Genomic DNA, 14,036 nt, shown 5'->3' with positions numbered 1-14,036 from the left:
CAATCAGACGAACCTGCAATCATTATTCGCAAAAAGGTTATACAAGTTATCTTTAGAATTTTGAACCCGCTGAAGTATAGCTAGTTGCTACATGCAGGCCATGGATCAAATGTATACAATGGTGTATCGTCCATATGAAAAATTGAGACTTGGACTTCTACAAATGTTCACTATTCATAATAATTTGGATCTATAGGAACAACACTCAACTTTACAACCTCATAAAGCAACTTACGGGCGACAGTTTTTACAAGACTTTTTTTTTCAGAACAGATTCATTTACCATTGAACCATTCACGTAATCAAAACCATAGGCCACTAGGACATGCATAACATCAATAGTTCGCGCCTCATCCTCTTTGTTCGTCAGAAGGTATCCTCTCTCGCAATAATTCTTCAAACTGCAGGAACTACAAACTTGATTCACAAAATAATTTATCACTATCGAAAACAGAAAGAAAGAATGGCAATCTTCTGCATAAAAAAACCTCAAAATTGAAATATGAAGAACACCAAAAAGAAAGCAACATTATATATTAATAAACAAAAAAGGAGTAAAAGAATCAATACTTACATCTCATTCATCAAGGTGGACACATTTCCTCAAGAGTTTTGCAGAGAAAACCACCTTCTTGTCAGCATTCGGGCATCCAAAACCAACCAAAATTTGAATATCCTGTCTCGACAATGACCTGAAATCAACTTTCTATTTCAGAGCCAGGCAAACTAACACTAATCAAAACAAGTGGTTCAAAATAAGTCCTTCCAAAAACAATTTTTTCATAAATTGAACATATTAATTCAGCCAAAGAAGCAGAAGACTGCTAAAGAGGGACCAACATTGATACAAGCAGTTTGCACAGTCTTGTAGTCCTTAAAATCAATTCCAGCATCATCCTTGACTTCCTCAACAACATTAGTCATATCAAATCCCAAGTCTTCCACCATCTTCTCATCATCTCTTCTTTTATGATCAAAATAATTTTGCTGCAATAATCTCTCCATCAATTCTATCCACTCAGGCCATGGGTGCACCATCTCCACCTCCACCTTCTGCCCCTTATTCTGCATTTCTAACTCGCCCAACTTAGTCACTGAATCAGTACTCAAAACACCAACTTCAGCCTCACTTTTAGCATCCTCAGCACTTTCCTTATTCTCCCCATACTTGAATTCCCTCCAAGCATGAATCCTCTGGAAAGCACCTCCGTTGGGTAAGTCAGTTAACTCAGGTGAATCAGACAAAGCGACATCGTTTTTGGTACTACCAGAATCAGAATCTGTCGCCTGTAAAACTCTTTATCTGTAAATGATTCCAACAGTCATCATCTCAAACATAACAAAATAAAAACATCAAAGCAAAGAAATTCAGAAGGGAAAAAAAAGAAAAAGAAAAAGAAAAAGAAAAAAACTACAACAATGGAAGTTTCAACAAACAATTTGGATTTTCTGAAATCAAATCAGTGAAAATTAAACAGAAAAAATGTTTTCTGGAATATTCAACAATGGAAGTTTCAACAAACAATTTGGATTTTTAAAAGAATTAAACAGAAAAAATATCTGTTGATGACAGAGAGAGAACCACTGCTTCTGGGTCTTCTTTTCTTGACTGTGGCTGCTAATTTTTTAAGGTTTCTTTAAAATACAAGTAAGGCTGACGGTTGACGGAGATGACGACGGAGATGGTGAGGTGAGGTGACGAATGGAAATGAGGAGGCAGAGGATGTGGAAGAAAATTTGCTTAGAAGAGAAAGAAGATTGCTTAGAAGAGAAAGGGAAAATGTATTACGGATTAGAAATCGGTAAGACAATTTCCAAAATTTTGCTTTGGATTTTACCCGTGTTTGTAAAATGTTTTCCTATGGAAATAATTTTACACAAAACAAACACTGGAAATGAATGAAAATGTTTTCTGGAAAACATTTTCCACCAAACAAACACACCATTATTCTTTCTTTGATGCATTGTATATTGGTTAAATTCTATATTACAATTGATCATATATATATTTGTATATGTATTATAGTTGTGAAACTTTTTAAAAAAAATTGTAACTCCAACACAACACAATAAATTTGGGTATATGCCTATTATTCATGTGGCGAGAAATTTGTGATAAAAGTATTATGAAGACCCTTATATTAGAAATTAAATTAAATTTTATTTTTTTAGTAAAATTTAGACAAGTTAAATTTTATTCGTTAAATTAAAGAGCAACTTAATTTTTTCTATTAAAAATTTCATCAAATTTTTAATGTACAGAAAAATCAATTTACTATTTAATATAATATATATGATTAATTTACTTTTTTTTAATATAACAAATATCATACAATCAAAATATAAATACAAATCCGAATAATTATAAATGTCGAACTGCAACTATTCAATTAAAAACAATCCAAAAAAATATTTACAAACTGAAGGACCTAGCTGGATAAAAAAGTAATCCTTGGATGCAAAGATTTAAAAATTTCTTGCAAGCGCCACGTGGCGACGCGTATAATCTCTTTATTTCTCTCTCTTCCGACGGCGTTTACTAGCCAGCCACTCTGTCTACCATTATCACGTTTTTTTTCTCTCTCTTTAGGTCAGCCGCTTTTCGCTCCCAATTTTTCTCACCTAAATTTTCCCAGGAAAGTTACGGAGAAAAAGAGCAAAAGTGTTTCTCTTTCTTAAATTGATATTTTCGGAAACCCTATGCTGCTTTAGCTTGTTTTTTTGAATTTTGATGGATTCTGTTCCACATGCATCATTTACCTCGATTCTTTAGCAATAGAGTCGCCATGGACTCGAAAAGGAGCAGAAGAAAACCTAGACTCGAGCGACGCAATGCAGCGAAGGACATCGATTACGATGCGGGCTCGTTTTGTTCGTCTCTCGATGATTCTTCTTCTTCTTCTTCTTCTCCTCTATTCACACGATCGCTCGATTTGAATCAAACAAGCTTTCGTCTCGAAGGAACCGACGGAGAGCTCGATCGAATTTGTCGGAGATTGGGCCTTAATGGTCCTGAAGATTTTTCAATCCCGACCGCCTCCTGGGAGGCCCGTAAGATCAGATCGTCATCGGATCTTCTGCCTCGGTCCAGATTAAACCGGTTGGATAGTCCTAAAGAAGAGACAGCTCTAGTAAAAGGCGGCGGGGCCGCTGAAGTAACAGTAGATGAATTGGCTGAGAGGGTTTTGGCTACTGAGTTGACTCGGAACGACTCGTCCGAGTTGAAAAGGGAATGCTGCTTTTCTGATAAAATTGCGGTGGATAATACTACGACAACCGAATTGAAGTCAAGCACGTCTTGCGTTTCGAATGTTGTTGTTGGAGGAGGGAATAGTGGAATTAAAGGGGATAGGCCACCGTTTTTAAAGCCACCTCCGGGAATGAAGCTAAAAGCGATCGATAACGGCTGCTCCACCTGGGACCTGTTTAGGGATTTCGGCCCCGATGACGATAGAGGGTGTGCGATTCCGGTTAACTCACATTCGTCTTCCGATGACGAAGAATATAAAAGAGAGGACGGTGGGTTTAATGAGGGAAATACTAAGGAGGAAAATTTAATGAGAATAGGAGACAATGCGGTGCTTTCAGAGTCTTGTTCTTTCACAACTTCGAATGATGATGATTCTTCGAGTACTACAACGGAGCCTATGTCAAATATTTCCCCTAACGGTAGGTTCAAAAGGACAATTACTTATTGGGAGAAAGGTGAGCTTCTGGGAAGTGGATCATTTGGATCGGTCTACGAAGGGATTTCTGAGTAAGTGATTTGATACTCTGCCTATAATATAACATCCATTTTCATTTAGTAGCTTTTGTTTCAAGTTATTTTATCTTTGGGCACCTTATTTATCTTTTGTTTCAAGCATCTAGGGTTAGGAAGTGTTCTTGGTCTTAGTTAAGCATTTAAGAAAGCGCCTCTATATGGCCCCTTTCTTCTTTAGAGAGCACCTTCTTACATGTTTGGCTTGATGGATTAAGGATAGTAGCATCTTAGGATTGCTAGATTTCATTTATATGGTGAATTCCAAATGTGACTACTTTTTGGACATCTCATGTTTCTGCGTCTTGAACATGAAGGTTTGATGTATTTTAGCCTGCACTATCATCTGTCTTTAAGTGTTACTTTGTTTTTGTTTTTTATTTTTGCTGCTTGAAGTTTTGCATGATTGGACCTACATTTTTTGTGGGCAATTTGTGAGTGGTAGTAAGTCCTGTTTTAGAAATAGATTTTGATTGTTGAATCGAGTATAAGTTTTTGGTGGTATTATTTGGTTAGGAACTTGTTCCTTGGAGATATCTTGTTTTGTATATAGATTTCAAGATGATGAATTTATTGTTTACTGTTTTTGAAGACATGAGAAATATAATTGTAGAGATTTGGAACTAATTGTAGAGATTTTGGATTGTTATAGGCTTTAAGCTATATGATGACATTTACTTGGGAGTTACAGAAAAAAAAATCACTGATCATAATTTTTTTCATAATAGTGTACAAAAGCATATTTTACCCTAACCAGCAATTAATTGGTTTTCCACTTGTTCAGTAGATCATGCATTTCTTTGGGAAAGAGATGTTTTTCTTTCAGTCATGCTATACTAATTAGTTATCCATTCATTTTCCTGTAGCGATGGATTCTTTTTTGCGGTGAAGGAAGTTTCCTTGCTTGATCAAGGAAGTCAGGGAAAGCAAAGTGTTATCCAACTTGAACATGTGAGACAGATCTTGGCTTTTATTTATTTAAATTTTCAGTTTCTTTTATGCTAATCAATCTTTTTTTCTTGAAATATCTATTTTCTTCTTTTCTGTCCATTTAATTTTTCTCTTTCCTTTCTTTTTCAGGAGATTGCGCTTTTAAGTCAGTTTGAACATGAAAATATAGTTCAGTATTATGGCACGGATAAGGTACTAATTTGTCACATTTACCATAATCACTTGAATTGATAACTTTGGTTATTCTCTGAATTTTGAAAATTTGATTATGCTTAATTTTGTTTTTAGTTTTCTTTTTTGAGTTTTAGGACAGAAACCTCTCTTTATTGGCTACTTACGGCAATAACTACTTTGTCATTTCATTTGTAACATTTTAGCCTCCTTTCCTACTTTTTTTTTTCTCATCAAAATAGATATTAAACAAAAAATTCAAATATAGCCATTTGCAATGTATTTTTTCTCTAAAAATTAAATTTGACAGAATGTGTATATCCACAGAAATTTATCATGGTTAAAAGAAAGCATTTGCTATCCTGTGGCCTACTGTAAATTTATCACGGGAACTAATTTCTCTTGGACTTAGAATGTTTTGTCATCTGTACCCATTGAAAGGTTATATTGCTGCTGCCGTTTGAGGCTATTTTGCTAATCTTCTAGCATTAGTGCATTATTGCACTACAATTTGACTGTTACATATCTACCTCACCCTGTGTATTCTTGCAATCTGGGAAAGGCCTTAATGCCAAAGTTTATGTTTAAATAGCCTTTCTTGTTTAGCTATAGAGAGATGGTTGAAAAGAAAAGAAAAAGATTGTCAGTTCAATGCCAAATATTGAATGACTGTTGATGCATGTAAATCGCTACATTTATGTGTGCTTCTTGGAGTATTATCATGCTAGTTATGCAAGTGGGGTTGTTGAATACCTTGGCTTAACAGGATGACCTTTTGCTTTAGTTTTGTTAATTGTCTAACTTCCATCTTTCGATTTTTTGATTGTTGCAGGATCAATCAAAATTATACATCTTTCTTGAGCTTGTAACCAAAGGCTCCCTTTTGCAACTATATCAGAGATATCATCTTAGGGATTCTCAAGTCTCTGCATATACAAGACAGATTCTGCATGGATTGAAGTATCTTCATGACCGAAATGTGGTTCACAGGTAAATCGAGACTTTTTATGCTGCTTCTCATTTAATTACCATATTACTTAATTTTATCTATTTATTTTGTTTGCTTGATCTAGCTAAATCTGAAATTTTACTGCCACTTTAGTTGTATGTTCTTACATGCTTATATTTGCCAATTGCAAATTACTTCATATGGAAATTTTGCCCTTTTAATGTGAACTTTTTGCTTTACCCAAGATTCCTTATCTCTGTTGATATTCCTTCTCAAAGGGCATTTAAAAAGTCAAGAATGTGATATACTTTGATAATAGAAGTTTTTCTAAACATTTTACATATCATTTTGTATTTATTTTCCCTTAAAGGTTGGTTGCCTGCTTGATTTCTGTCCTTTTCCCTTGGTTTTTGTTATAGTTTTAACGTTGGAACTAAAAATTGTTTGTTCTATGTTATGCTTAAGTTACTATGAACTTGAATTAATTCCTTGTTTGTTGATACAGGGATGTTAAGTGCGCAAACATATTGGTAGATGCAAGCGGATCTGTGAAACTTGCAGATTTTGGGTTGGCAAAGGTTTTTTCAACTCTTAATACCCTGGTTTTCTTTCTTGTTTCTTAGTAGCTTCTGAAATGATCACAGTAATGATATTGGTGCTGGTGTTTGTCTTCAGGCAACCAAGTTGAATGATGTTAAATCATGCAAAGGGACAGCATTCTGGATGGCCCCTGAGGTTTGCTTCTATCCTTTCCACTCAGAAATGATATATTCTGTAATAGTTGTTGTTTGATGTGTGTTGAGCATCACATTTCCTGTATTAGTGATACTGCTCGAGATATCTAGCTTTGTTGGAATACTCAATAATGGCTATGGTGACATCAGAAATGATAGAATATGCTTTTAGCTAATATTCTCCTATACTAGAGATACTGGTGGTGGTATTTTAGCTTTTAGGAATAGTCAATCAGGAATATGATGAAAAAGAAACAATTTCTTGGCCAATGTTTCTCTATATAGAGAAAAATGTATAAATCTCTCTTGCTGATCCAACATAATTTCCCAGGGCTTAATTTATATGAACAATGAATACTTATTTTTCAAAAAGTAAATCTTTTTAGCCACCAGGAAATTTTGAACAAAGTTGTTTTTGGCTAGACAAATTTCATGGACTAATAGTTGCAAATGCTTGATTATGGCATTTCTCCCATTGTGAAATATGCTGGCTCCTCTTGAGATCAGACCTAAATGGTGTTTTCTCTTAGATGAGTTTTGTTATGATCATGGGTCTGAGATCGAGTTACTAGGCAATTAACAGGAAAATCAGATTCGACAGAAGGGTCTTTGCCCTTGTTTCCATTCCAAGTTTTGCCTATGGTGATGGAACACTAAGGGAGTTGCCTACCTTAATTTTCTGGAAATTCAAATTTCCTCATAAATAAAGGTTTACAATAAGAGCAACCCTAATTTCCTAGCATACTAGGAAAGTTTTGTTTTCAGCTAATAGAGAAACCTTAGGAAATAAAAGAAAACCAGAATCACAATCCAATCAACCTCCTTGATTGCATATCAACCTTCTTGATTGCTTCCTTGATTCTTGCCTTGATTCTAATGATTCTTTCCGTACGTAACAAGTTCCAGCGCTTTTTCCCTGGAACACGGTTACCTTTGTTGCCTTTGCTATGGTAGTTATTTACTTTGTGACACATACTACCATTAATGTTTTGTTGATCATCAGCTGTTAAATTACAGGTCGTCAACCAGAAAGGTCAAGGGTATGGACTTCCTGCTGATATATGGAGCCTTGGTTGTACTGTGTTGGAGATGTTAACCCGTGAAATTCCATACCATCAGTTGGAATGTGTATGTAGCTTTTCTCTGTACTAATATAAATTATTAGGTGATCTAGTTTAAAAGTAGAAAGAATAGGCAATATGAAAATTTGTATGTTTTCATCACCAAATGACAAAATGGCTTATAGAATTTAATGGCATGAAGTTGGGTGAATTCTGTCTTGCACTGTGATGGAGAGCTATGAACAAGTATTGTTGTTAGTTAAATTTTTTATTTTCTCCGTTTTTCATGCATGCAATTGTAGCTTGCTTGAATATTGTTATATTGTTAATGATGTCTTGTGTAACTCGAAACAGATGCAAGCATTGTTCAGAATTGGTAAAGGTGAGCCACCGCCAATTCCTGATTCTTTGTCAAAAGATGCACAAGATTTTATCATGCAATGCTTACAAAACAATCCTGAAGCTCGGCCAACTGCTGCAAAGCTCTTGCAGCATCCATTTGTGAAGAGGCCTCCTCCATCGCACTCAGGCTCTGCATCCCCTCATCTTGGCCGGCGGTTTTGATTGTTCAGCCTTGAAACTAAATTGCAACAAGTTATGAGGTAAACATTTTCTGCTTGTGGTATATTTATTTCTTTCCTTGCTATTGAAACTTGAGTTTGTGAAAAGTTTGTTTGACTTCGATTCTTACACAGATGTTTATTCTCTTTGGGTGCCGCTATGTCCATGATGAAGAAGGAAGACAGCTTTGCGTCCATAAGCTCAAATGCTTTTTACCTTTTACTTTTGCCCCTAAAGACTAAAGAGTCAACAGAAGGGTAGGGAAAAAGGAGTATGAGGCATTCTATGGGCCCTTACGTCATTTCCGTAGATCTAGGACATCATGATCCCACTACAATGTTGTACAGAAAAGAACTGCTGTTGAATTATTTGTTGTGATTTTCTCTGTTCTGAAATTGCTTTAGTTTGTTATTTTGGGTGTAACATTATTATTTTATTAGGAGAAATTATTGTAAGAAATAGAGGCACGCGCTGTTTATTTGTAAATATGTATCTCTAAATTTTTTATGGAAATTAGTACTTGTTACTTTTTTAAGTACATATTCAACTTGTTTGCTATCTATCAAGGACTGGACGTTTCCATAGCTGCCGTCGGATGATGAAATTTATACCTTGATCTGAAGTAATTACATAATAGATGGAAAAACTGTCACATAGAAAAGAGTGATTCAACTGGAAAAACTATGCTGATTTATACCATGAACTCGTCAATTGGGATGTTCTGGGTTGGGGCAGAAGATTACGACGGAATGGGTTTAAGTCTTATTAGCTAAGCTTGGTTGGCATTTGATGCATGAACCGAATCAGTTATGGGTGAGGGTTGACTGCAAAATATTTGGGTCATCATGATTTTTTTACTTTTACAGGTAATAGCAATAACTCCCATTTGTGGCGAAGCATGCTGGTGCGAAGGGTCTGTTGTGGCGAGTGGGTAATGGGGCTATTACCAGGTTTTGTCCTGATTGTTGGACAGCTGATGGACCCCTTCTGCAGCACTGTAACGAGGCAGTGAGTTTGGAGTTGTTGAATGTTTCGGTTAGGGAGTTTCGGGAGAATTCTTCGTTACTTTTGCCTATGATTAACACAATGCTGCCGAGTCATATAGTTGGTCAAGTGCTTGCCAATCCGGGCCGAATTAGGGTGGAGCACGAGGATAGATTAATCTGGTTGGGAACGAGTTCTGGTGAGTTCAGTCTAGATCAGCTAACCAACTTTGGATGGGGTGGGATGATGTGTCGGACTCGATCAATGTTGAGTTATAGAGGATACCAGAGCAGGCAAAGATCAAGTTGTTCGTCTGGCTTGTTTGGCAGGATAGGCTATTGACTAATGTGGCCAGGAATATGCCGGACACGGAAGCATGTTGGCTTTGTGGTTGTGTGCGAGAGGATGTTATTCATATTCTTTGGGATTGTAGAGCGGCTCGAGAGTTGTAGAGGCGTTTTTTTGGGCGACGAGCTTGTTGCGCAGCTTGATTCTTTTATCTTTTGCAGATTGGTGGACAGTTTATCTTATATGGTTTAAGAAGCGGCGGTTGGTGGTTGGTGCTGGCCTCTATTGTTCTCAACTCTGTGTTGGCGGATATGGAAATGGAGGAACGAAATGGCCATTGCGGGGCACTGCTGGGCACTCTTTGTGAAGCTCCAGGCTATTGGGTCAATTCTGAAGGAAGCTGTTGCTGCTGTTTCGGGTGCTGCTGTGCGCTGCAGGAAGCTTTTTATGCTTGGAGTAAACCGGTGGAGGGATGATACAAACTAAATACTGACGGACGACACGGAGGATGGGTGATTGGCTTTACTGTTAAGTTGGGTAGTTGCGACATTGTGTTGGCTGAGTTATGGGGTATCTTTCATGGGTGTAAGTTAGCATGGAATGCTGGCATAAGGTCTGCTGTAATCGAGTCGGACTCAGAGGCGTCGGTCTGGATGATCCAGCATGGAGTTGGTAGCTGCCATCCTCTGTTTTCCATATTTGAGGGTATTCATCATTTCCTACAAAAAGACTGGCAATGGAAATAGTCGCATGTGCCAAGAGAGGTGAATTTTGTGGCGGATTGGCTTGCAAATGATAGCTTATCACGTGAAAGGGATTTGGTTCCCCGGGTGTTACTAGCTTGTATTAGCCGATGCGGCGGTGTTGCGTTTCCTAAACTAATTCCTTGATTATTGTACCATGGATTGTCCCTCCTTTAATCACCAAGAAGTGTATTGTTTTAAATATATAAAAAATCTTTCAAATGATGCTCTTCGACATTTCTTCTCGGAAAAGTTACTAAATTTTATACACAATCTTCCAAATTATCCTACTGTCAGTTATGCATGGTAATAGATTGAAGATAATTAGACCCATAAATGGTGGAAATCTTTAACGTGGATGGCCATCAATTGTTGCTACTTTCAGCAGTAGTATCGCCAGCACTTCCGAGCCAATGATGAATAACAGATGAAGCCGAAATCAAGGGATATTCTCAATGGATCATCTTGAAATCAAGTGGAAACTAGTGTGGTTTGAACTAGATTATATCAGTTAGTTGGACCGAACATTGATCGAGATATTAGCTCGAAGAGTGACAAAAAATGATTGACCGTAACTCGGTACGAACAGATTAAATCGGATTTAAAAACCAACCATTGAAATGGTTGAATCAAATTTTATATTTTTAAATATTTTTTTAATTTTTAACAATTTATTTATTTCAGATTCAATAGATTAAAATCTGATAATTTTACTCATTTCATCATTGATTTGATTTCAAAAATATAAGTGCATTACTAAGAACCACTTTTTGATATACGCATTTTTATTTTGGTCATAAAGAAGGTATTCATTTCATGAAAGAACAAGGTACATAGACATCAAACCACCACTAACAAGTATAATCCAACCACAGGGATGATGGAACATTAAGCCCAAAGCAACACGCAAAAGCCTAGAAAAATAAAACACAAGCCCAAAACTGAGCTCAAACCACAACCTCAAAATAAGAAATCCTAGCTGCCACGCTTGGGGAAGGGGGAAGCTGCACCTGACCCGTACAAGAAAACATCACCGCCGGAGACCATGCCGTCGAGAGAAACATAGCCCGCCAAAAAGGAAAACCGTTGAAGACAAACGAATTAGGGAAAGGTTGTGTTTAAAATTTCGGTTGACACTAATCTTGAATTTTAACAACCTCGATCCAATATCCCTAATTATTAAAAAAATCGCAGTGTAAAATTATAGTGAAAATTATTTATGTATTTATTTATTTATGTAAAATTACTCAAAAAATGTAACCACTACTCATATTTTTGAGATCACTAGCACTAATCTCAATCAACCCAATAAACTCGGGTAAGGCCAACACACAGAAAAGCACAATCATTTTTTTAGTTATAATATCAATTGTTAAATAATACTTTTTTTTAATTTTTTTTATGTTTAAAAACTCATTCCTCAATCTATAATCAAATATAAATTACACAAAGTATATGTTCAAATATAAATCTTTTAGAACCCCATGTGATGACCTGATGGTTAGGTATGTTCACAGCTCTAGGTGTGGCCTGGGTTCGAGTCGCGTTTATTGTTTCAAGTTTTTCTCTGTTATTGTAATTCAAAAAAAAAAAAGAATACAAATACTTTTAAGAAGTAGCATTGAAGTTTTTATACAAAGAGCCAGATTACATATTACTCTATTTAAAAAATGAACAACATAATTTCTGTACATTAGATCAAAGAGCAAATTTGTCCTTATATTAAAAACTTCATCCACTTTTTCTGTTAAAAACTGGTCCATGTACGTTGACATGAGGTACCCATGACATGCCATGTATAACTGTCTGATTATTCCACCAGTTATGCCAGTTTTTAACAGTAAAACTGAATGAAATTTTTAATTGAAATGACTAGTTTGCTCTTGGATTTAATGAACAAGAATTATTTTGCTCATTTTTTTAGTCAAAGGGGCAAAATGTAATGCGACTCCTAGTATAAGGGCCTCCATGGTACTTTTACCATTTGTCATATTAATAATTTCTTTTATAATTTTTTCTTTTGCTATCTATAATTAAACATGTACAAGGGTCGGATAGCCCGCCGAGTCAAGTAGGCGCAACTTGAGGATTTTCACACCACACCCTACCTAAATTCAATTTAAATAATAAAAATAATTTTTAAAATTTAAACTTAATTATAAAAGTATATAAAATATTAATTAAAAATATAATTTTTATTATTTTATTATTTTTTGGATAATGAAGCAAGGTGAGTTTACTCAAAAACACATGAAAAGTTTTTTGAAATCAGACTTCAACCTGAGCTGACTATAAACACCGCTATTTATAATATATATAAACAATTATATATATATATGTATGTATTCTTGTATACCTGAAAGTAGTGCTGCAAAAGGTTTAGCTTTAAAAAACAAAAAGAGAAGAAGAAGATATTTACTATTTGGTCGCATGAAATTAAAGAAAAGGATTACCTTTTTTCTTTCTTTTTTTTTTTGGCGCAAAGAAAAGATTCCAAAAGTCGTAACCTGGAACCTACTGCACTTTTTAAGTTATGTGGACTCTGCAAAATCTTTGTTGGATTCATGAATCAAAATCACCATAATTGTTTCATCCATTTTCTTCTTCTTCTTCGTCTTGATGATAATCATTTCACCAAAATCCCTTTTTTTTTCTTTCCTTTTTGGCAGAATCTTGAGTACCAAACAATGTGCTATTGATGCTTGTTTTGATGTTCAACTACAATAGATAAGTATACATACTGTTATACCTATATTTAAAAATAATATATTATTATCCAAATTTATTGTTTTAATGGTAAGTATCAAATTACAATTGGTTTCCTCTAGTCAAAAAATAGGTAAATTAGTCATTGTATATTAGATTGAAGAGCAAACTGATCTTTTATGTTAAAATTTTTATCCAAATTTACTCTTAAAAGCTAGCATGAGTGATAAAATAACCAAATAATTACATGTTGATATACATAGACCAATTTTTAACTATAGAAATAGATGAAAATTTTAACATAATGATCAAGTTACTCTTTTATTTAATGTACAAAAACTAATTTACCTTTCTTTAGTAGAAGGGATAAAATAACATCCGACTCCTAATATAAAAGTCTCTATGATACTTTTATCTAACTTCATTATTAATGACAAGTGTCTTTTTATTTTTACTACAAGGTAACCGTACCTGTATGTTATAAGAATATTGGTGACAGCAAATTAGATAACACCATCATTCCTGAAACTTCATTTGGGATGTTAAATGCAATCACAATGTTTGCAATGGCCTATCAGCTTTGAACACATGCTGAAGCACATGTTACCACCCAAGTGAAATAAATAATGAAATAGTGAAGCAGCCACATAGGTATGAACCCGAAATATGAGGTGCCACTTGATCCATTCACAATTTGTGAGCTTATGCTCCCAGTTTTCTAGTCAAAGCTGAATGCAAAAGGGTTCAAAGTGTATATAACATTGAATCCTAATGTTGTATTCTTTGATATTTTATTATTTATTTTCCTTGGAGAATCACATCGTACAAAAATAAATGTGAGGAGCAGAGTAGTTTATAATTAAACCAAAAAAAGTGTTAAACAAAGTTGGCCCTAAATCTATGGACCTCATTCAAGTATTGACACACAAATTTGTCTGCTATAAAGTGTGGTATGCCAGGCAAAGCAGTTGACGGGCCACCAAAAACCAAGGGAGCTTGGCTCATCGTTTCCCCCAAGAGCCAACGTCCCATTTCTTTTGCTTGCCCCTTTCTCCCTATTTCCTCCTTTCCCCAGTTGTGATCTATTTTTCACTTCCCTTTTCACTATTTGTTTCCTCTTTCTCTCTT

General features: G+C 35.3%; 2 protein-coding genes across 2 annotated transcripts; one reads left to right on the top strand and one right to left on the bottom strand.

Annotated features, from left to right (window-relative positions):
• Positions 1 to 604: 604 nt before the first annotated feature.
• LOC121214518 (uncharacterized) lies at positions 605 to 2,563 on the bottom strand. Its single transcript, XM_041088288.1, has 3 exons — positions 2,552 to 2,563; positions 841 to 1,287; positions 605 to 692 (listed from the first exon to the last, which is right to left on the bottom strand). The coding sequence occupies exons 1-3, from the start codon at positions 2,561 to 2,563 to the stop codon at positions 636 to 638; spliced, it is 516 nt and encodes a 171-aa protein (XP_040944222.1). The 3' UTR covers positions 605 to 635.
• LOC107910263 (mitogen-activated protein kinase kinase kinase 1) lies at positions 2,504 to 8,727 on the top strand. Its single transcript, XM_016838054.2, has 9 exons — positions 2,504 to 3,757; positions 4,627 to 4,711; positions 4,841 to 4,903; positions 5,715 to 5,872; positions 6,337 to 6,409; positions 6,507 to 6,566; positions 7,583 to 7,693; positions 7,981 to 8,228; positions 8,322 to 8,727. The coding sequence occupies exons 1-8, from the start codon at positions 2,748 to 2,750 to the stop codon at positions 8,188 to 8,190; spliced, it is 1,770 nt and encodes a 589-aa protein (XP_016693543.2). The 5' UTR covers positions 2,504 to 2,747; the 3' UTR covers positions 8,191 to 8,228; positions 8,322 to 8,727.
• Positions 8,728 to 14,036: the final 5,309 nt, after the last annotated feature.

The sequence above is a fragment of the Gossypium hirsutum genome, chromosome D02, assembly GCF_007990345.1.
Source record: "Gossypium hirsutum isolate 1008001.06 chromosome D02, Gossypium_hirsutum_v2.1, whole genome shotgun sequence".
Taxonomy (NCBI): domain Eukaryota; kingdom Viridiplantae; phylum Streptophyta; class Magnoliopsida; order Malvales; family Malvaceae; genus Gossypium; species Gossypium hirsutum.
This window is presented reverse-complemented; position numbering and strand designations above follow the sequence as displayed.